Below are 24738 nucleotides of genomic sequence, written 5' to 3' on the forward strand. Positions count from 1 at the left end.
TTTACTTTAGAAAAAAAAAGATAGTTTTTCAGGTAGGTCTACTGTAACATCCGGGCAATTATTACTGTGGCGTCCAGGAGTAAAATGCTAAACGTGAGTTGCTTGTACTGTAAACAATATTTAATTATCTGGAATTTGTTAAGTAGGCCTATTTTGTAAATACCTCGTGACGCGCGCGGCAAACTAAACGCCTCAAAGTTGCGCGAGCTTGTTTACTCAGCGCAGTTTGTGTAAGGGGCGTTTACTCCACTCACTGAACTCATGAAGTTGTCAATGTACAAGCACGATAGCACAAGATCTACTCACTTTAAAAAGTCACTCTCATAATGTTTGCTAAATAACATCTCTCTAGAGCAGCCATGGGGTCTGACGCGCAAAAGGAGAGACTCCTCGAGCTCTTCCACGCCTGTGATGTGGATCATTCCGGACGCATTGAGAAATGGGAGTTTGTGAAAATATGTTCCGATCTGAAGGTCCGGTCCTCTGAGATGGATGCGATTTTCTCCAGACTTGACACCGACAAAGACGGCACGATCAATCTGGAGGAATTTATGGACGGGTTTCAAGAGTCACACTTCTTGAAAGACGAGGAGATGAGCAGCGAAAACGCCGGGGAAAGTTTCTCTGCCGCCCTGGAAGATTTTAAATCCCGTCTGGGGGAGCAGCTCAAATTCATCCCCAGGTAAAACACCTGGCTGGCTGTGCCCTGAAAAACCGTTAAGAATATTCTACAGTGTTCCTATAAGGAATTCTATTATTTAAATGTTTCCTTAAAGTTCCTAATGGGAATTATTTAATACGATTACAACATAACACAAAACTAAGTTAACAAAACAAAAAGGTTTTCTTATGATTATGTGACTTTTCATAGTATTCCTCCTGATTATTATCCCATTAGGACATAGGAATTTAACAAAAGAAGTTTAAAGAACATATGGGTTTTAAAACCCATTTATATCCCTCTATGATTGCAGCAGCAGTTCTTATTAATGACGTTTATAAATGAATGAATAAGAAAATTACTACTGGATTTTGTAATTGGAGTCAACCTTAAAATATCACAATGGAAATCTCTCAATGGAAAGTTCTTACGATTTTTTTCTAACACACAAAAACTCAAAAACCCCACAAAACATATTTTAGCACACAAGGCAAGGCAAATTTATGTATATAGTATATTTCATACACAGTGGTAATTCAATGTGCTTTACAGAAGAAGAAAAAAATAGCAATCATAAAACGTTTCATAAGAAATATAAAAATATACAATAAAAGTTAGTTAAAAAAAACCAATAAATTATTTAAAATGAAATAAGATTCTAAATTAAAATGAATATGAATATGGACACACAAGGGGGAAAAAGGGTTTAAAAATAAAATAAGTGTTTTAACAGATGTGTTTTAATCTGCACTTAAATTAAGCTACCGATGGGACACATCTGACATCCTCTGGCATAATAGCTAAACGCCATCTCAACATGTTTTAAAATTACCCTAGGTGTTATTATCTGGCTTGATCCTTCCAATCTGAAAGCTCTATTTGGTTTGTATACCAACATAAAGATTCCAAAAGGGGTTTTTCGCAGTGATGACATAACCTTTCAGCGAACAGTTCCTATAAGAACTTAAGTGTAATGAACATTATCCAAAGAACATTTGTCCACTATAAAGAACTTTTTGTGGAATGGAAGTCTTCATGTAATCATTAATGCCAATACAGAACCTTAAGAGTTTGGATGTTAAAGGTTCATCATGAAACCATATATGTCAATATTTTTTAAAAGTGTGTGATCAGCAATGCAGCTGTTTTTTTTTTCTAAGTTTGGTGGACTGCAACTAAAAAAATTGAACATATCTTTATTGTAGGCTTGAAATGTTAACATAAAGAAAAGTATCACATATCAAATTGAAAGGGACAACTACACTAACTATATATATCTGACCTAGTTTTGGTTATCAGCCAGTGCAAATATCCAAACAGGTACACTGCCACCTATTTACCACAACAGGTATCCATATACTGTATATGTAGAAATATATGAAATTATTCCCCTAAATGCGACTGATAAAATTTTGAAAACCAACTTTTTGGGGGAGATTTTATTTGTTTCATATTTGTGGTGAAAGCTGATGTTCTAAATCATGAAATCTTCCCAAGTCTAGCAATTGTACAACTTAAATTGTTCAAGTCATGAGACTTTAGCTTTTGTTTGGTTGATGTCCTCATTAAAATGGAGTTTGATGTTTCTCATAACAGGACGGTGGAGTTGATTCTAGCCCGAGGCTTGACATGAGACACATCACCGTCATGCCACGCTAACATCGACAGAACATTGATTAGTGTTGGACTATCAATACCTCGCTTATTTCACTCATCAGCCATAGCATCTGACCCCACAAGTGTTACTTTATAAAAGAGAACAGCAAAGTCATGAGGCTCAAAAACATGCCGTTATTAACAACCTGGCACCAATTTATTAGACGCCACTGGATTGAATATTGTCTGAAAAACACATCCTTAAGTTGAACCCTGTTTAGCCTCAACAACCCTACTAGATGCATAGACGTTTTCCATAAATGTGTGTGCAGAGATCTTTCATTATGTCACTGTGACATATATCATTGTCACAATAGTTTTAATGCTTGAGTTTTAAATAAATTCTCCAGATTAATCTCTTTAGTTTTAATGGCTTGGTTTTGTTTTTATGTGTGTAGGATTGACCAGGTATCAACTCTGTACCAGAACATCAGTTTGACGGAGGCCAGAATGGTCCCTCAGTATGAAAGAGTTCTCCTCAGTTTTATCAAAGAGATCCGAATACTGAACACTGAAATGGAACATCTGGCACTTGCTGTAAAGAGGTACACACACACTCATGCACATATAGGCTACATACTCTTGTGGCCAGTTTCCTACAGCACATTTTACATAGAAACTGGGCGCAGTTGAAATTTTCAGAGTTCTTCAGAAATTGTCAAGAACCATTTTTGTCTGTTTAGGGTTCTTGAGTTTCTAAATGGTTCTGTGCCGATCAAATGATGCTACTTTCTAGGATGTGTTCACACTTGTTATTCTGTTCTCTAGGTTCTTTTGGTCCGGACCAAAAAAGAAAATGATACATTAAGGCCACATCCACACGAAGCTAGAGCTTTCCCTATCCAATCTTTTTTTCAAGAAATATCCGCGCACACACAAAACCACTGAAACCGACTCAAAACGATGTAGTATACATGCCAGACCAGTCCAGTGTCTGGCGCTGTAATTCTGCCACAGAAATACACTAAAAACGGAGAAGAAGAGTTGTAGCTAGAAGGGGTACAGCAACGGTCGGAAGCGAGGCAAAATCTCACGATAAAATAACAATAAATAAATTTGCTACAATATAAGATTGTGTTTTATTAACGCCTACACCTACCCTTACAATAATGCAAATACAGTAATTAAATGACGCAATATTGATGTGCGCATGCCCAGTGCCCGTAGTTGTATCCCTTCTAGTCTTTACCATGGAGGACGTGGTGTGATGATATCACAGTTTCACAAAATATATACGGATTGGATGTACACACGAAAACGGGTGTCGGTTTCAGATTTATCCACTCTGGGTTTCAAAAAATATCGGTTTCAGGCTCCCAAAACGCCGGATCTGTGTGGACGAAACGCTGATACGCTACAACATTTTGACATATACAGCTAAATGTATCTCAGTGTGGACGGGGCCTTAGTCTTGGTTCGCTTAGCGTTCACAGTGTCATTTTTATGACCAACCCTAAAGACACACACACACAAAGGCTTTTATGGCATATATTTTGCGATGGAACTTAGCAAACATCCAAAACACAACTCACAAAAAGCGTAGAAAATGTGTAAAGGGGTCTAAACAGTCACACACAAATGAAGATCTGCTGCAAGAAGATGCCGTTTCCAACACCTGTACCGAACTGTAACGGGCAATGACGAGGAAAAACAGGAATGCTTGAGCATTCTGTCATTTTTAGGCTCACATCTACAGACATCTTTGGTCCGCGTTGCATTTATTTCAGTCCGCACCCGAGTTAGCTTGGAAGTTAACTGAGACCTATCTTTTCAGTGGTCTCGGCCCACTTGTTTGATGCACACCAGGGTTCAGATGGCCTTCACTTTTATACAAATGAACCGCACTAACAGAGCAATTCATTTTAGAGTTCATTTTAAGCAAACCAAACCTGCTAAGTGTGAACACACCCTTATTCTTAAGATCGGTATGTTGTTTTCTGGGTTCTTTAGGAACAGTACATAGATGTTTTGAAAGAACTAGAGAATGTAATATTCTTTTATAATTGTTCTCCACTGAGTTGAGCAGGCAGGTAGTATTACATACAGACCTTGTACACAGTGCAGAGTTTTGGGAGTAACCTTCATGTGTAAATGCAGGAGGTGCACCCGGAAATTGTTGAAAATGTTTTTTAAGAACTCTAAAAAAACACTTTATTTTAAAATGTCCTTGTTGCATGTTACATGTAGTTACAATTCTGTCATAATTTGCTCACCCTGATGTCATTCCAAAAGTGTGTAACTGTCTTTCTTCCCTGGAACAATTTTTGTCGTCCATACTATGGAGATCAGTAGCCAAACCTTTTTGGTTGCCAACATTCTTCAAAAAGTTATTTTCTTTGTGTTCCACTGAAGAAAAGGTTTGGGTGAACTATTTCATTTAGATTATTGCATATTATTGCATATGTGATGGCTAATGTGTGTTATGGGATGTTTGCTCAGAGCTCAGGATCAGTTGGCTATACAGTTGAGTGAGATGGAAGAAGACATGGATCACCGCATCCACACTGCAGAAAGAAACACACGTCTACAGGTGAGGAGACTTGGCTGATCTAACCTCAGGAATAATATATATATATTCTTAAAGGAAAAGGTTCTATATAGAATTGTTTTATTAATTTGATTTAATCAGTAAAAAAGACACTGCTTTTTCTCTTTTTACATTTTAAATTCCACCCCAACAAACTTATGATATTTAATGATAATAAAATAAATAAATGAGAATTACCTTTAATAAGAATGAAAGTGTCACAGGTGTGTGCAGGCAGAGACAAATGGAGGAATCAGAAGATCCAAAAATCAAACAAACTTTAATCTTCACTTCACAGGAACATGTAGACAGGCAACAGAAACACATACATAGCGTAACAGTAACCAGACAAAGACTGAAGGCGTTTCTCAATGTCAAGGAAGGATCCTCGGAAGCCAGAATTCCGAGGATGCTACGTCATCGAAGGACTGTTCCTGAGTCCTTCGTTCGAAAAATATGCCATATACAGGAAAGGATGCTTACGAGTAGACTTCGCGCTCTTAGCGTTCCCAAATCACCCACAATCCTATGCACGCAGCTTTGCTATCTTGTTCAAAAAATACAAAATATCGGACGTTGGCGGAGTCGGAGCGTTAACGGGGCAATATGCTTTCAAGTGTAAGTATTTACGTTACCAAACATTTGTTATAACCGTAGTAAATATAAGTAAAGTTTAACTTTTAAATACCAGTACAAATTACAACCGTATTGATATTATACAAATGACGTTATTGATGGCTAACGGACCTTTTCACTGACGTAATGAGGCTGACGCGCACTTGCTAGCCTGTTCCATTTATGTGTTCTCCGAATGCTAAAGAGGAGCCTCGCCTAGCCTCTGAAGGAAGTGACTTGGAAGGACCAATCCTGCAGAGGAAGGATTCTTGACATTGAGAAACACCTTGAGTGAACAAGAGGAACTTAAATAGCAGACAGAAATTAGATATTTAACTAAACATAACTTAACTAACGAGGGTAACCAAGGAAACAGACAAGTGGCGGGAAACTTAGACAAAGGAACATGTGACAGAATCAAAACACAACAGAAAGACCAAACAGACATGTGACAGAGAGGTAGTGTAGGCAATCTTTGGAGAGGCTAGCAATAGCGAGCTAGCTTTGAAAGCATAAGATCCCATCCTTCCTTCAGAGCGTCTCCAAAGCCACGCCTCCTTCAAAACACAGAAACTTGTACAGCAGGGAGCAAACAAATGTGTCACGAGAGATGGCGTTAAACCACTTCATGTCTCGAAGCACATAACATTAAAATCATAATGAATGTAAACAACTTAAAGAGCTCTGACCTGTACCACCTGACTCCTGCAGATTCATTACGCCGTTGATAGTGTTACCATTGAAACGCATAAATTTGAGTCACAAACTGCTCAGAGTATAACGTCACAGGTTTCCATCACTTACAAATGACAGTAGTTATGGTGTTAACTAAGCTGATTGTTGTGATTCAGAAGGAACTGTAAAGGCGCCTGCTGTTTGTTTGTGGCGCTTGGTGACTGACTTCTGTCTAACTCTGCATACATAGTATAAAATGCGCTGATGATGTATGGAAATACATACGCTGACAGACAGGTAGGACATTTAGGCTAAAGGGAAAGTTGTTTTACGCTACGAAGCCATTTGAAGCTCTGCCTTTCAAGCGCCACAGACCGAATTAAAACATTTTACAGGAAGCACAAATCTGATCTGTTATCCAGATACAGAGGCCGCTTAATGTGAAAAAATGTAAACACGCCGTCTCCTGATTGGATAATGATCAGTTTGGGAACCACTGCCCTAACCGGAAGTCCTAATCAATTGAATTTTACTTTAATAAATATTTTACTGGAAATACATATATTTCTTAATCAGCATTTTTGTTTTGTTGTCCAGTAAAAATATTTAATTTTCTGAAAACAATTTTATACAACTTTGCTTTTCAAGTAAATGTATCTTGTTTTAATATAATTTTTTCTTACTTAACAGAATTTATTTATACATTTATATATTTATACAAATTTTTCAGCAAATTTGTAGATAAGCTACAGAACAACCTTATTTCAAGATATGATCTCTCAAAACAAATCACATTATCGTACAGTCTTGCTTTTCAAGTAATTCTTTCTTGTTGTAAGGACGCTAAGTATTTTTTTTAAAACTTGAAATCTCATTTCACTTTCAGTTAGGGCAGAAAAGCACCCAAATTACCCACACATCATTAAGGACAGGATTTTTTTTGTGATCAAACACACAACAAAATAAGTTAACCTGGTAACTGTCATCCCCCTTTGTGAGCATAGATCTGAAATTAAATGCTTATAACTTATGAATGCTTTGAAATGCAGACCTAAGTTTTTAAAGACGACACTTAAAAGTGAAATTAAAGTTAATTTATGATTATTATGCCAAGTGTCCCACTACTGGGACACTGACAGTTAACAGGCTATGAACTGACATTTAGAACAGAATTACTCAATATTCTTTAAACAATAAATTGAGTAATCCAGTTAGATTCAATATGCAGAACCTTTAATATATAATATAACATAATACTTCATAAAATTATCAAAATAACGGTACCTTTTCATTTGTAAATGTGCACATTTGTATGATAAACTCTCAGAAAAAAAGGTACAGTGGAGGTACCATTTTGTTCCTTGGGGATCAAAACGTATAACTGTACCTTTAAAGGTACACAATTGGTCCTTTATTACAATTATACCATTGTTTTCCTCTACTTAAAGCAGGGGTAGGAAAGTTCGGTCCTAGTGAGTCGCTGTCCTGCAGAGTTTGCCTCCAACCCTGAAAGATGTCTAAAGAAGCTCTTATTGAGAATTAACAGAGGTTTAGATGCTGATGTTTTATTGAATAAAGGAAACATTGATCACCACTATGGTGATCAGTGTTTCCTTTAGTTGGGCAGTTTGACTCTTGGATTTTTATGTGAGTTTGTGGTTTTTGTTACAGTGTTAACAAAACATATAATCTGTTCAAATCAAAAGATCCATTAACAAAAATTGTAATGACGAAAAATTTTTGACTAAACTCATCACTGACAATGAAAATGTTAATAAATAAAATTCACCAACAATACTTTCTCGCCACAGATCAGACATTCTGAATTTTGATTTTTAAATACATTCTATGGGGGAAAAGGTTTAGACACACACATATATCAAGAAATCAGCACATGAATCTCAACAACGGTGACATACTTAATGCTGCAATGCATGCTGGGAGCCATGAGTTTTATACTGTGGTGGCTAAACTCTGCAGGACATCAGCTCTCTAGGACCGAACTTGCCTACCCATGACCAGAGGTACAAAAATGTACCCTTTAGGTTACCACCCCAGTGACGGCCCCTTGTACCTTAAAAGGTACAATTTTGTCTCTTTTTTTTGAGAGAGAGAGTGTGAAGTATGATTTGTAATGATCGCTCATCTCAAAGGAACTGATTGTGCTGATGTTACCAAACATTTTAATGTTTTTTTGCAGGCAACCCTTATCTATAGTCTAGCATGACAATTGTAATTGATTATATATTACTTCAGTGTTCATATTTTTATTGTTTCTATGGATACAGCGCTTTGTTTATTGTGAGTTAGGAGTTGACAAGCACAACTCTAAATGAATTGGCACAGGTGTTTGGTGTGATCTGGGATCCAGCTAAATCATGTGAGTGTCTTGGATCACATTCAAGGCTTAATTTATCCATGACGTCGCGTTTTAGTGCAGACAATCTTCGACAGTCCTGTGTTTGTTCTTGTTCCTTATCTGAGACCTGTGTTCCACGACTTCTCACGTTATGTAATGTAAAATGAACCGACTGTTTGTTTAACTGCACCTGTTCAAGTTCCTGTAAAAAGTGACAAGCATTTGTACCTATGAATGCATTCTGCAGCCTTTTGTTCCCTTAATTGTCTTGATCAAAAAAATGTAGGTCTTTAGTTTTTTTTTTTCAATCCAACACATTTATACTCAGTGTTTATATTTTTTTGTCCTTATAATGTTATAACATTTTATTACTTTTAACCCCAGCATATGGTTTCTGTCATTTTTCCCCAGGAGTCTAAAAAAGCAGAGGCGACTCTGAGCAGCATGAAACACCAGTACGAGTCTCAGATATGTGAACTTCAGCAGAAGATACAGACTCTGCAGATGGTGACTGACTCCTAATAACTTATGCTAACAATGGGCTTAAATAGTTTTATCTGTATAAAAGTTGGTTTAAAAAATGTAGGGTTTAATAGAGAATTAATATTGAGTTATATTATCGATTTGACTGCAGTGCACTGACACTATCTGTAGAGCTGCTTATAGATGAAATTGAGTTTTGCAGCATTAACACTGTTATTTTCCTGTTAATTACTGTGAAGCTGCTTTGAAACAATCTGTAGATACGTTTTTTTGTTTGTTTCTTTTTAGATTGAAAACCAGAACAAGAGTACCAGCCTCAAAGAGGAAACTTCAGCACTGAAACGACAGAACAATGAGCTAATGCTGGTATAACTCCTATTCAAATCCTAAAAGACCACAAAATGTATTTATACACTATACATTATACACTGCCGGCCAAAAAAAAGTTGCTGTTTTGATTTGAATAGACAAGAGTCAATGATTGGATTATAATTGCAGTGATGTTTCTTCTAGCATGTTATATGTTTGGCAACAGTTCTTCTAACCCTAACTGATGGAGTGTTTAGCTTTTCATTTCTTAAACAGCCATGTAGGAAGACACATCATGGCCATATTCCAGGATGGCATTGTCAAGATTCCTCAGGCTCAAACTGTGAAAGAATGGTTGGGAGGGAGCATGAACAATAATTTTTTTACCTCTGAGTCCAGACCTTAAATTCATTGAAAGTCTTTGGGATGTGCTGGAGGACACTTTACAGAGTGCTGGACTCTTGCATTGTCAATACAAGATATTGTATATAGGTAAAAGTATGCCATAAAGAATCGCTTACACAAGGTAAGATTTGTGGATGTGTACATAAGATTGTAAGGGTAAATTAAAGGCACAATATGTCGATTTGCGCCTATTCAAAACAAAGGCGTAGCTTGAGGATGCTGAGATTGAGCGCGGATTCATGGGAGATGTAGCCTTCACCTGACAGCCAGTGGAAAAGAATCTGGATGGGACTCGGGCAGAAATCATGTTCGTGGATGAGATTATTAAAGTTACTGTAGTATGAAGCAGAGCAGGGCCGAGTGTTGTGAGAGTGCAACAAGGCCGCTGGAGCGTTTGCTAATAAGACAAGCGCGACACATGGCTCGAGACCAACGGAACATTTATTATGCCACAGTCGCCGCTTCCGATTCTTCCGCTTATGCGTATGTGGGGTAACGCAGCGCTGTTTTCATATTATCATATTAGATACATTTGATTTTTTTAGGCATAGGCGAACGTCTCGGTTACGTATGGTAACCCTCGTTCCCTGAAGGAGGGAACGGAGACGTACGTCGGACGTACCAACGAATTGGGATCACTTCTGGGAGCCCCTATCAGCTTCGAGCTATCTATCTAGAACTATCTAGGCCAATGAACAATTGGCGTGCGAGATTTGCATCTCGCGCTCCGCCCCGCGCCGCGGGTATAAACAGGAAGCGAGAGCGAATGCACGCTGTTTTTCACTGAGGAGCCACACGTAGTGGCTCGACCTGCAGTGATGGTACAGCAACTGTGGCGACGGGACGTACGTCTCCGTTCCCTCCTTCAGGGAACGAGGGTTACCATACGTAACCGAGACGTTCCCATTCAGTCGGTCACGTTCGACGTACGTCGGACGTACCGACGAATTGGGATCCCCTATGGAAAATTTTTCAGAATAAGCGCACGCATCCGTACCATAGGGGAGGGAATGGCGCAGCAAGCCGACACTAGAACGGGTACTTCGGTGTTACTGACTATGGGAAGTGAGCACACAGGAAGACACCGGCTCTACACGGAGGTTATAGAATCTAGCGAACGTGTTAGGTGTCGCCCAGCCCGCAGCTCTACAAATATCTGTCAGCGAGGCGCCACGAGCCAGCGCCCAGGAAGAGGCAACACCCCTAGTGGAGTGGGCTCTTAACCCGAGCGGGCAGGGCACGTCTTGGGACTGATAAGCCAAGACGATGGCATCCACTATCCAGTGGGCCATCCTCTGCTTGGAGACAGCCTTTCTCCAACGAAGAGCTGCTCTGAGGTCCTGAAGCTTTGCGTTCTATCCACGTAAGTCCGGAGAGCACGGACGGGACAGAGAAAAGCTAGGGCTGGGTCTGCCTCCTCCGAAGGCAGCGCTTGCAGGCTCACCACTTGGTCCCGGAAGGGAGTAGTGGGAACCTTGGGCACATATCCAGGCCGGGGTCTCATGATCACATGAGAGTTACCGGGCCCGAATTCCAGGCACGATTCGTCGACCGAAAATGCCTGCAGGTCCCCTACCCTCTTGATGGAGGCCAACGCAGTCAGGAGTATTGTCTTTAACGACAGAACTTTCAACTCAGCTGACTGCAGAGGCTCAAAAGGTTCTCTCTGTAGCGCAGTTAGCACCAGAGTTAAGTCCCAAGAGGGTATGGAGGGAGGACGAGGTGGATTTAATCTCCTCGCTCCCCTAAGGAACCTGACGATCAGATCGTGCTTACCTAGAGATTTTGCATCTACGAGCTCATGATTAGCGGCGATAGCGGCGACATAGACTTTGAGGGTGGAGGGAGACAGCCTTCGCTCCAACCCATCCTGTAGAAAGGTAAGCACAGATGCGACCGAACATCTTCGGGGGTCTTCTCGGCGAGAAGAGCACCAGTCGGCGAACAGGTTCCACTTCAACGCATAGAGGCGCCTCGTAGAGGGGGCTCTAGTGGAAGTAATGGTGTCAACTACCGCTTGCGGTAGGTCACCTAGAACCTCCGCGTCCCGTCCAGGGACCAAACATGGAGTTTCCAGAGGTCCGGACGCGGGTGCCATAGGGTGCCCCGTCTCTGAGTCAGGAGGTCCTGTCTCAGAGGAATGGGCCAGGGAGGTGCTGTCGCAAGGAGCACTAGTTCCAGGAACCAAGTCCGGTTGGGCCAATACGGAGCGACCAACAGGACCTGCTCCTCGTCCTCCCTGACTTTGCACAGAGTCTGCGCAAGAAGGCTCACTGGGGGAAACGCATACTTGCGTTCTTCCCGGGGCCAGCTGTGGGCCAGGGCATCCGACCCGAGGGTCCCCTCGGTCAAGGAATAAAACCGCTGACAGTGGGTCGTCTCTGGGGAGGCAAACAGGTCTACCTGTGCGGCCCCGAAACGACTCCAGATTAGCTGGACCGCCTGGGGATGGAGTCGCCATTCTCCCGGAAGTACCTGCTGACGTGACAGCTCGTCGGCCGCACGATTGAGCAGGCCCGGAATGTGAACGGCACGAAGCGACCTCAGATGCTTCTGACTCCATAAGAGGAGATGGCGGGCGAGTTGCGACATGCGACGGGGGCGTAGACCACCCTGTTTGTTGATGTACGCTACGGCCGCAGTGTTGTCCGTCCGGACCAGAACGTGCTTGCCTCTGAGCGGCACTTTGAAGCGGCTGAGTGCAAGACGAACTGCTAACAACTCGAGGCAATTGATATGCCATTGCAGTTGAGGCCCCGTCCACAGACCCGAAACTGCAAGCCCGTTGTACGTGGCACCCCAACCCGTGGATGAGGCATCCGTGGAGACAACGGAGTGCCTGGACACTTGTTCTAGGGGAACTCCCGCCCGGAGAAACAGAGGGTCCGACCACGGGCCGAAGGTTTGGCGGCACCTCGGAGTCACTTGGACGCGGAGGGAACCGCTGTGCCACGCCCATCTCGGGACTCGATCGTGTAGCCAGCGTTGAAGCGGTCTCATATGAAGCAACCCGAGCGGCGTTACTGCGGCTGCGGATGCCATATGCCCCAGGAGCCTCTGAAAATGTTTCAGTGGAACGGCTGTCCTGCCTCTGAACGAATTCAGGCAGTTCAACACCGACTGGACGCGCTTCTCGGTGAGGCGCGCAGTCATGGCGACCGAGTCTATCTCCATACCGAGAAAAGAGATCCTCTGCGTGGGGCAGAGTTTGCTCTTCTCCCAGTTGACCCAAAGTCCCAACTGGCTGAGGTGACTGAGCACCTTGTCCCTGTGTTCGCACAACTGCTCTCGCGACTGGGCAAGAATCAGCCAGTCGAGGTAGTTGAGGATGCGAACGCCATGCTCTCTCATGGGAGCAATGGCCGCCTCCGCAACCTTCGTAAAGACGCGGGGCGACAGCGACAGGCCGAAGGGTAAGACGCGGTACTGATATGCCCGTCCCTCGAACGCGAAGCGCAGAAAGGGCCGGTGTCGAGGGAGAATCGAGACATGAAAGTATGCGTCCTTCAGGTCGATCGCTGCAAACCAATCTCGGGGACGGATGCACCTGAAGATGCGCTTCTGCGTTAACATCGTGAACGGCAGCCTGTGAAGGGACCGGTTCAGGAATCGCAGGTCCAAGATCGGTCGTAACCCGCCGCCTTTCTTGGGTACAATGAAGTACGGGCTGTAGAACCCGGACCTCATATCGGCTTGAGGGACCGGCTCTATCGCGTCCTTCGCCAGTAGGACAGCGATCTCCGCCCTGAGCACGGGGGCGTTCGCCTCCACTACAGTCGTGAAGTGAACGCCCCTGAACTTGGGGGGACGCCGGGCGAACTGAATCGCATAGCCGAGTCTGATGGTACGGATGAGCCACCGAGACGGGCTGGGAAGCGCTAGCCAGGCTCCCAGACTCCGAGCAAGGGGGACCATCGGCACCACAGACGTACCCGCAGCGGGGCAGCGAGGCGGAACGCAGGGATCCGGCTCGGACGGCATGGGAGCGGCCCGCAGCGGGATCTGAGTGTGCTGTGCAACACTTACCTGCATCCGCAGAGGGGACGTGCGAGTGTGGGGAGGCCGCTTGTGTGCGTCCCGACAGCCGGCGTCCCCTGCTGGCGAAGGGAGAGGTACTTGAGGGTGGCGAGGCATGGGAGCGTCGACCACCGCCAAGCGCGCTCTCTTGGCACCCAGAGATATTGGAAACTGCTCTTTTATTGATGTTTTGGGTGCCGCTGACACTGGGGCCAGCGGCGGAACAGAAAAACAAAAGATTTTCCCCCGGCCCTCCTCCGGGGGAAGGAGTGGTGCTGCAGCCATCTCCCTCAGAGCAGTTTCCTCCATCTCTGGGCGGCCCGTCTCAGGGTCGCTTGCGACGACGCTTGCCACCTGGCTTGGCAGCGGCCTGAGCGGGCTGGACATCCTTCCCACGGCCGGCCCCACGCCGTCGGCTGGTGGAAGGCTGCTGCGGTGCCTTGGCGGGGGCGGAGGCGGAGGCGGCGGCGGGTGGACGTCCTCGGCGACGAGTAGTCGGAGGCGCTGCCGCCGGCGGCGGGGTGGAGGCAGCAGCGGGCCGCCGGGGCAGGATGTGCTTGATCGCCTCCGTCTGCTTCTGGGCGGCCGAGAACTGTTGGGCGAAGCTCTCGACCGCGTCGCCGAATAACCCAGCTGACGAGATGGGGGAGTCCAGGAACCGATATTTATCGGTCTCCCTCATGTCAGCCAGGTTAAGCCAGAGATGACGCTCCTGGACCACAAGCGTGGACATCGCCTGACCGATGGAACGGGCGGTGACTTTCGTCGCCCGGAGGGCGAGGTCCGTCGCCGTCCGGAGCTCCCGGAGGAGCTCTGGGTCAGGCCTACCCTCGTGCATGTCAAGGAGCGCTTGGGCCTGGTGGACCTGAAGCAGCGCCATGCCATGCAAGGCGGACGCAGCCTGCCCGCAGGCCTTGTAAGCCTTCCCAGTCAGACTGGAAGAGAACTTACAGGCCCGGGACGGGAGACTTGGGTCACCGCGCCAGTTAGAGGCGGTCGCCGGACACAGTTGCATCGCGACGGCGCGCTCCACTGGCGGGATCCCCACGTAACCCTTGGCTGGCCCGCCGTCGAGAGTAGTGAGGGGGGAGGAGTCACTCGGCCGGTTTCTGGCAGAAAAAGGTGCCGTCCACGACCTCGTGAGCTCCTCATGCACCTCCGGGAAGAAAGGTGTCGGGGCGGGACGCTGAGAACCAGCGCGACCCACCGCGAGGAACCAATCGTCCAACCTAGAGGGTTCGGGACACGGTGGAGGGTTCCACTCGAGCCCAACCCTTTCGGCGGCCCGGGCAAGCATAGCAGCCATCTCAGGGTCCGGGGCAGCCGTTGCCACTCTCCCAGAGGGAGGCAGTACAGCTGACCCTTCATCCTCCGAGGACTGAAACTCCCCCTCCGATGCAGCGATCGACATCTGCTCGTCTGCTGGAGCTCCAAAAGTCACCACTGGTCTCCCGTGGGAGGGTCCAGCGGGTTCTCTCGGAGGCTCTACCGGCTGCGGAGCTGAGGGATTAGGGGCCTGCGGAGGGTCGCTCGGCGGGTTTGCCCTAAACGTAATCCTCAGATCACCCTGGCCATCCAAAGAAGCAGGTCCGCCCGGGTTAGGGGCAGCCCTGGTTCGTGGGATGGGTAAGGGGACTCGCCCAGCCCGGAGGTAGGAGAGTCTCGATCTTAGCTCCGAGATAGTCATGTTCCCGCAGTGGGAACATGAACCATCCACAAACGCCGCCTCAGCGTGCTGTGTGCCCAAACACGTGAGACAGCGGTTGTGACCGTCAGCAGGGGACAGGGAACGACCGCATCCAGAAACGCACGGGTGGTAAGACATCCTGAAAAGGACGGCACGTCACCCGTGAACTCTTTTTGTGAGGAAACGCTCTTGTGCTGAAGCACTCAGGGGGAAACGCGACAGCGCACGGGATTGTTGTGCAGCCCGTGCCTGTACTCAGCAGGAAAACGCCCAACCAGACCAACAGATTTTGCTGTTGCTGTTAAAACAGCAGTTTTTCTCTGCTTGCAGAGGCAGCCGATGAGTCAGCGCGGATCCCACTGAAATGTGCCGTCTCTCCAACACGCGTTTCCTGGATTCTCCGGTTCTTTCGTCTCTCTTGCTTGATAGCAGCGAAAATACTCGACTGTGAAGAAGAGTGAGTCCTTCATATGCCTGTGTGGCTCCGAAGTGAATGACAGCGTGCATTCGCTCTCGCTTCCTGTTTATACCCGCGGCGCGGGGCGGAGCGCGAGATGCAAATCTGATAGGGGCTCCCAGAAGTGATCCCAATTCGTCGGTACGTCCGACGTACGTCGAACGTGACCGACTGAATGGGAACTAGGCGGTACAATAAAAAGTGCACAAATCTGTTTTTTGTTAGGGCCGTATTTGTGGCAGTCGAGAAATCACGCTGTGAAATGGGCAGATAGTGTGATATTGCTCGGTGTGTATTATAGAAGCAAGATATAGGCTAGCCAGACTCACTTTAGCATTTCATAATATCATTATATTTAGACTCTATTAAGCTTTCTTCTCTTACTTGCACCTCCAAAAGCTTCAGTTAGCTGCGCTAATACATTGTTAAAGGATCAGTGTGTAATTGTCCCATATAAAACTTCAACGGCCAATTTAAAAATAGTATAATAAAATGTGCTAATTCACAATATTTATTATCCTTTATTAAACCGCTTAATCGAATTTAATGCATCTTTACGGGTGGTGTTGAAAGCTGAATCGATTCATTCAGTTCTAATAGTGTCGTACAGGGCATAGCGTTGCGTTATTTAAAGGGGAAGTTCAAGCGTCAATGAGAAACAAGGACTGCACTGAATCAATATTTATTCTTGTTACTTTCATGTGACTGGAACAGCTTTTATCAAAGTTTCCAAATTGTATTTGTATACATTTGTTAATAAGGATTACAGTTCCAAAATGGTGTGTATGTATGTATTTGTTAATAAGGATTAAAATTAATACCAGTAATACCATGTTGCTTTTTAAGATTTGGTTGGGGGGTGCCAATAAGGATTTCGCCTAGGGCCTCAAAATGGCTAGAAACGGCCCTGTTTGAGTGTGTTGAAAGTTATGTTATAATGCTACTCTGTGCGTTCGCTCGGTGGCTACTATGAGGTCTAACTTGTTGCACACTGCAGTAGTTAGATCGATATTAGGCATGGTAAAACATGGTACTCGCGGTAAATCAAGAAAACCAGATTTAAACAATAAGACTAACAGTGTTGAGCTATGTAACAATGAATAATTTTTTGTCTATAAATGTATCCAAACAGTTGTTCCCTTGTCTAATAAAATATATATTATAGTATATATTAAAGCATCTTTGGTGTTTCCATGGTTTCTACTAAATGAAACTGGACATCGATAGGCGACGCACAGAAATGGTCAGTGTCCTGGTTAAAATCGCTTATTTCTCTGGATTTTAACTTTCTTGGAAACATCTGGGATACTGTAAGTACACAAGGCAACAAAATATAAAACATTGTTCATTTTTGGATAGGCCTATTTTATTATTTTCAAAAGTAAGAAAAAATTATTTGCTGCATTTTACTGTTATTCGTAAGTGCTAACACAAAAATAAGTATGATCTGTATTCTTCTGACTTCAATTTTTCCAGCGCTTACACTTTTGGCACGTGTTTTTTTTTGCCGAAATACACCCAAAAGCCTATGAACAGTGATTTGCAAACGAAAACAACTGTTTAAAGAACTGCTAAACAGATTGACTACGTAGAACCAATTTGTGTATGTAAAAACCAAACTGTTGCAAATATCTAAATGACTTGTGTACGTAGGGCAAAAAGTTCCTAAAATAGCTGTATGTACTGTTCCGTCTGTTCCGATTCTCTCACTCATTGACTTTTGCATGCATGAGAGGAAAGGTGGGTCCTTCTACTTGTAGCCAATCAAATGCGGTTCTCACTGACTCTCGATTTACTCTTTATCTGATTGTTTCAATAAACACGCCAGACGCCATGACATTTATCTTCATTTAGTTCAGCATAGTTTTCACTGCCGGAATGGTACTTTTAACACACAAATAGATTACAAAAACCTTCATTAAAACATGATCCTTTATAAGCTGTGTACTAGACTTGACTCCCATGTGTTCATACTTAATTTCGAGCTGGTGTTAACGTTATTGGATTTGTGGCATTACATTGAAATTCCGTATATCATAAAATCTGTTTACACCAACTTTATAATTAAAGTGTTAACTTTATAATCAAGTTGGTTAATCTGACCAAATATGTATCCACCTCTTGATGTAAATAAATGTTGTGATGTTATTTCCATCAAGAGGGATGGAACTGGATGTAGAGGTGCCAATTCATGTGTGAAAATGTTTCTTCATGCTCCCTCCCAACCATTCCTTTACAGTTTGAGCCTGATGAATCTTGACATTGCCATCCTGGAATATGGCCATGATGTGTCTTCCTACATGGTTGTCTAAGAAATGAAAAGCTAAACACTCCATCAATAAGGGTTAAATAACTGTTACCAAATATATAACATGCTAGAAACATAATAATCACTGCAATTGTTGACTTGATTTAAGCATTTTGCTGGGTGTGTATAATATTTTTTTGTCTTGTTTCTCTTTTTCAGCAAAACCAGAAGTTGAAACAGGAGCTTTTGGAGTCCCACACTAATGTTGCGTTCCTGCAGAGTGAGCTGGACTCTCTGAAGAGTGATCTCACAGACCAAAGCATCAACTTTGAACGGTACTGAACATCTGTGTGTGTGTGTGTGTGTGTGTGTGTGTGTGTGTGTGTGTGTGTGTGTGTGTGTGTGTGTGTGTGTGTGTGTGTGTGTGTGTGTGTGTGTGTGTGTGTGTGTGTGTGTGTGTGTGTGTGTGTGTGTGTGTGTGTGTGTGTGTGTGTTGCATCTCAGCATTCCCAGTTGACTTAGTTATTGATGAATATGTAATAAACCCTTTGAATTCAGATCCTCAGACCAGGAATTTTTAAGAACCCTATCAAATGTGTATTCTGAAGTATCTATCTCTTCTGATTCTAACACTCCCTATTGGATACGTCAATGTCAATAATGAAAGAACATAATCAGCATGAGCAGCTGTAAACAGGTTTTGTGACTGTTTGCTGTGCTGAAATCGTCAGAGCAGGATATCCTGGTGTCACACAATTACACTGCACAGGAATGCCTGAACCTTGTCACCTAGTAACGACAAAACAGAGCGCAGTTTACTTGTGTGTGAGTGTCCCAGCATTAGTATAATGAGTTTTACTGTGTAAAAAAACGTCAGGGAACCCAAATATTTAATGACTGAATCCACCTGACTGCATTAGGTTAAACCAACGCAAGTCATTTCAACAGCCAGATCGGAATGGTAGAAATAGCACCTTAAGATAACAATTGCAATTGTCACAGTGTAAAATTAAGAAGCTGTGTTTGCTAAGGCAGCCATTACCATGTCTTATGCTTGTGCTTACTGTGTATGAATTTGAACAATAAGTATTAAACTTTGTTGATTTGATTTGTTTGCAGAGATGAGGCTCTTATGAAGTGCTTTTCTGAGGAGAGACATAACCTGGAGAGACAGATCGAGGTGCTTCAGTGAGTTGAACACACACAGCACTACATAAAAACTGCTGTAAATGACAAACCAGCACAACAGCAGATATGGACTTTAAGGGATCCCAGTTTTGGGATTTACTTGCAGGTTCTGGTAACACTTTATAATAAGTATACAGTAATAAAGTAAAATCATTAACAAACTTTTAGTTTATGGTTAATTCATAGTTAATAGTTCATTCAAAGGGATAGTTCACCCAAAAATTATATATGCACTTTTATGGACTTCAAAACAAAAACAGCCATTCACTGCCATTATAAAGCATGGAAGAGCCAGGACATTTTTTAATATAACTCCGACTGTATTCGTCTGAAAGAAGAATGTCATATACACCCAGGATGACTTTAGTGGGTTAGTAAATCAATGGCTAATTTTCATTTTTGGGTGAACTATCCCTTTAATATACGGTCGTCTCTACATTGTTAATATATTAATAGGCTATGTACAACTATGTACAGTTCTTCATTGATTGTCACTGTAATTAACACAATTATTATTGTTTCATTAGCTTGTAGTAAGGGATTTGTTAACTGGTTATTAGGAGTAAATATTTGTCAATTGAGAAATTAGTTTAGGTCATGGAAAACACCGTTAATTAAGTGCTAACATTAATAACCAACCATTATTAGACATTAACTGCATTCATATTCAGTGTTGCTTAAAATGTTTAAAAATACATTAAGCATGTCTGCACACACACATTTTTAAGGAACACTTAATACTAGTGCAATTAATGTCTAACAAAGGTTGGCATAAAAAGCATAAAGCATTATCTAACTCTTTACATATGAGCTAATTGAACAATAATAATTTGGTTAATTATAGTGACAATGAATGAAGAACTCACTATTTGCATATCATATTACCCTAGTGAAAAGTAAATATACCAAAATGTTTTTGAAATGCATTTGTTTTATGCTAAGTATATTACAAATACATTTACATATATATATGTACTTAATATAAATACCCTGCAATTGTACTTTTATTATACTTAACTGGTATACTTAAAGTCTACTAAATTGGAACAACTAATTTTGTAATTAAAGGGTTAGTTCACCCAAAAATGAAAATGATGTCATTAATTACTTACCCTCATGTCGTTCGACACCCGTAGGACCTCCGTTCATCTTCGGAACACAAATGAAGATATTTTAGTTGAAATCCGATCGCTCAGAAAGGCCTCCATTGGCACAATGCACGTTACACTCTCAAGACCCATAAAAGGTACTAAAGACGTCGTTACAAAGTCCATCTCATTACAGTGGTTCTACAATAACTTTATAAAGTGACGAGAATAGTTTTTGTGCGCAAAAAAACCCTAAATAACAACTTATATCATGATTTCAAAACAAGGCATCATGAAGCTTCGAAGCGTTATGAATCAGTGAGTCGATTCAGCAGTATGAATCGCCAAAGTCACGTAATTTCAGCAGTTTGGCGGTTTGACACGCGATCCGAATCATGATTCGACTCACTGCGTCATAACGCTTTGAAGCTTCATGATGCATTATTTTGAAATCGGTCATCACTATATAAGTCGTTATTTAGGGGTTTTTGCGCACAAAAACTATTCTCGTCGCTTTATAAAGTTATTGTAGAACCACTGTAGTGAGATGGACTTTGTAACAACGTCTTTAGTACCTTTTATGGGTCTTGAGAGTGTACCGTGCATTGTGCCAATGGAGGCCTTTCTGAGCGATCGGATTTCAACTAAAATATCTTCATTTCTGTTCCGAAGATGAACGGAGGTCTTACGGGTGTCGAACGACATGAGGGTAAGTAATTAATGACAGAATTTTCATTTTTGGGTGAACTAACCCTTTAATACACTTTAGTTATCTGGAAATCGTGCTGAGGTCCAACTAAAGATATAGCCTACTTAAGTATATTTCACAGTGCTAAAATAGCAAGAATACTTAAGGTACACTTTAAATACCTTGCATTTAAAGACTGATATTATACAATGATCAGACTATCCTGACTAATGTGATATTAAAACAGTTTAGGCTTAATATTAAGAAATGTGCATTGTGCAATAAAGTACTCCAAATAATGTTGAATTATCACTAAGTCTCAAACGATATGTCAGTAAATATGTTAATGCATTTGTATTATACTTAGTATGAAATAATTTTATTTTAAATACATTTTGGTGTAGGTTTTTGTTACTAGGGTAATATATTAACAATGTAGAGACATTTGTAGGCAAATTATTTGTAAGTTCTTTGTTACTGTATACCAAGTCCGTAAAAACGTTTCTTGTCTCTTCGCACTCAGTTAGGAATTCTATGAATCACGTAAATGCATAATTTTTATTCAAAACGTCCGTATTTCAGGGAAAAAGTAGAGAAGTTTGCATCACTGGATGTTACTGTTGATCGTTTGACATTTCTGTTTCAAAACAGTTGACATGTATTAAATGTTTCATGCTCTTTCAACCCCGTCTAATATGATTTGATTGGCCATCTCAATCATTTTGACATTGACGAACGCTGTTAGACTGCTAAGATAGACCAGACTTAAACTTTTAAACCTTTTTGTTGTCCTAACAACATACAGAGCGCTGCATAATTTTAAATATTGGGGGGGACAATTTGGCCATTTCTAATTATTGGAGGGGACTCGTCCCCCTCAATGTCTATGGTGGTTACGGCCCTGCTGTATACTTATTGTAAAGTGTTACCCAAGTTCCTTGTGAAAATAGAAAACATGCCCAAACACTTTACATTCAAAGTGGAGATGGAATCCAGCTAGTAAAAACTTTAGAATCAGAATGAATCAGAATAAGAATCAGAATGAGCTTTATTCTGCAATTTATTTTTATTTTTATTTTTATAAAGCATAAAGAAACAGAACAGTGAGCGAAAATCTAGGTCTAATTCTTGTTGGGAAATAATCATTTTGGGACTATTTGCAAATAATATTTGTATTAATTTGCGTCAAATATATTGGTAGCCCCGAAATCCTTTAAGTTAGTGGTCTGGTGGTAGAATTTTTGCAAACCGTGTCAAAGGTTCTGGGTTCTAATCCGCCTTCCTATAATTGTCAAATCAAAGATGTTCATCAATGATTGTATATTAAGAAAATGGACACTTTTGTGTGCATTTCGTTTTTGCTTTTTGATTTCACTGGAAAGAATAGAGTCCCCGTAATGGCATTAAGCGATAGATTAATGCGCTTGTCTGTGTGAAGACTGTGCACAAGCCAAAAGAGAACATAAACCCAGCCTACTTTAATTTGATTGGCCATCTCAATAATTTTGACATTGATGAGCGCTGTTAGACCGCTGAGGCCGACCAGACTAAAACTATAACTTTTAAATACATAGTCACCCTAACATTAGGGTTTTTGTCACCCTAACATTCAGAGTGCTGCGTAGAATTTTAAATATTGGGAGGGACAATTTGGCCATTTCTAATTATTGATGGGCCCTGTTCACCAAGTGTGCACAAACACACAAGGAATTTGTTGTGGTTTTCAGGAGCTATGGGTACATACATACATACATACATACATACATACATACATACATACATACATACATAACAGAAGAGGATATAAAGAACATTTAAAAAAGTAAGATTAAGAAAAATAAGAATAAAAAAATTATAAATAAAAAAACGGTAAAATAATATATATATATATATATATATATATATATATATATATATATATATATATATATATATATATATATATATATATATATATATATATATATATATACAGTAGGTCAGAACACTTGTGTACAGATGTGTGCATTATGTACTGTATATAAAACTATAAAAGATATATGTATTTTCATATAAGTATGTATTTATTGCCTAACTCTCAGGTGGCAAATTTAAGTTAAAAATGTAGTTAAGTTCAGTTAAGTTAGCCTATTAGCCTGCTCCATCTAGAGTTTAATGACAGAACTTTGTATTTGCGATATTCTTTTCTTCTCTATTGTGGTGTATATTAGAGTGAAGCGGCTTTTCGAACAAGAAATAAATGTAGGGCGGGACTTGATTTTAGAAGAAGTTGGTTCTTGGTAGAAGTCCCGTATATTTTGTTTAGTTTTGGTTTGTTGCTTTATTGTTTTTGTTGTTATTGTTTTCCATGTCCAGGGCAGCCAACAGAAAGCTCCATGACAGTAATGACAGTCTGCGTGCAGCCTGGGAGAACAGTCAGAGCAAGAATAAGACTCAAGTAAGAACCTCTCCTGAACCCTTTGTGTCCAAAGCCTTTCTTTAATGTAAATGTTGTTAAATGGATTAAGCTACTTGAGAGCAATGCTTGCTGATCAGGGTAATGCTTTGATGGCTGTGTGTGTTTTTTAAGAGGCATTAGGGTTCAACTTAACTGTATTTACATTTCTGCTTTTACATCTAGGACAGACCGATTTTCTAGACATATTTTTTTTCTCTTACAGCGTGTTAGTGGACTCTCACCTGGAGTTTACATGAGTACGAGAAAGAATATCTGTTCCTCCAATTTTGATCGGTAAGACATTTGCATAGGTATTTGCAGTTAACTTTAGTGTTGAGGTCTTTGCTACATGCTGTAAAATGTAGAACCCTATTGCAATGCATTGATATTAATCACACATTCTAAACTCTAAACCTTAGTATTAAACCACTGCATTAATGCAAATATAACCACTGGAAATGCAAATATTGATTATAGTAACTGTGATTATGTCACAATGAATACTTCCTTAGGTGCTTTAACACATCTGCGGACGAGGACTATGATCATCATTTTCGGCTGATGGAGGGTCGCAGACTGAGCTGTGAATCTCTGGCCCTGGCCCTGTGCGACCCCATGCGCAGACGTAGCTGTGAGGAAGACAGCCTCCCCGACAGCTGTGTGGACAGCGGCATGTCTACCCTGCGCTCAAATAACGGTTACGAGTATGAGCATGTGAGATCTTCCTTCCTGAACTTCCAAGCAGAGGACAATACCACCACTGTGTCTGCAGACACATCAGATACAGAGGTATGATGTCAGTAAATGTGCCCGATATACACTATATTGCCAAAAGTATTGGGACACCCCTCCAAATCAGTGAATTCAGGTGTTCCAATCACTTCCATGGCCACAGGTGTATACAATCAAGCACTAGACATGAAGAATGTTTGTACAAACACTTGTGAAAGAATGGGTCACTCTCAGGAGCTCAGTGAATTCAAGCGTGGTACCTTGATAGGTTGCCACCTGCGCAATAAGTCTATTCGTGAAATTTCCTCTCTACTAAATATTCCACGGTCAACTGTTAGTGGTATTGTAACAAAGTGGAAGCAATTGAGAACAACAGAAACTCAGCCACGAAGTGGTAGGCCATGTAAAATCACAGAGCGGGGTCAGTGCATGCTGAGGAGCACAGTGCGCAGAAGTCGACAACTTTCGGTAGAGTCAATAGCTACAGACCTCCAAACTTTGTGTGG

General features: G+C 42.0%; 1 protein-coding gene across 1 annotated transcript in view; it reads left to right on the forward strand.

The window, feature by feature from the left end:
• Positions 1 to 359: 359 nt before the first annotated feature.
• Positions 360 to 24738, forward strand: part of rasef (RAS and EF-hand domain containing) — a gene marked incomplete at both ends in the record, with an annotated part of 43807 nt that continues 19428 nt past the window's right edge. The window contains 10 exons of the mRNA XM_079827703.1: positions 360 to 682; positions 2716 to 2862; positions 4757 to 4847; positions 8905 to 9000; positions 9265 to 9342; positions 18319 to 18434; positions 19219 to 19287; positions 23419 to 23500; positions 23724 to 23794; positions 24013 to 24289. Coding sequence (XP_079683829.1) covers positions 360 to 682; positions 2716 to 2862; positions 4757 to 4847; positions 8905 to 9000; positions 9265 to 9342; positions 18319 to 18434; positions 19219 to 19287; positions 23419 to 23500; positions 23724 to 23794; positions 24013 to 24289 — 1350 coding nt within the window. The remainder of the gene's footprint in view (positions 683 to 2715; positions 2863 to 4756; positions 4848 to 8904; positions 9001 to 9264; positions 9343 to 18318; positions 18435 to 19218; positions 19288 to 23418; positions 23501 to 23723; positions 23795 to 24012; positions 24290 to 24738) is intronic.

Source organism: Gobio gobio (genome assembly GCF_949357685.1).
Source record: "Gobio gobio genome assembly, chromosome: 10".
NCBI classification, from domain to species: Eukaryota; Metazoa; Chordata; class Actinopteri; order Cypriniformes; family Gobionidae; genus Gobio; species Gobio gobio.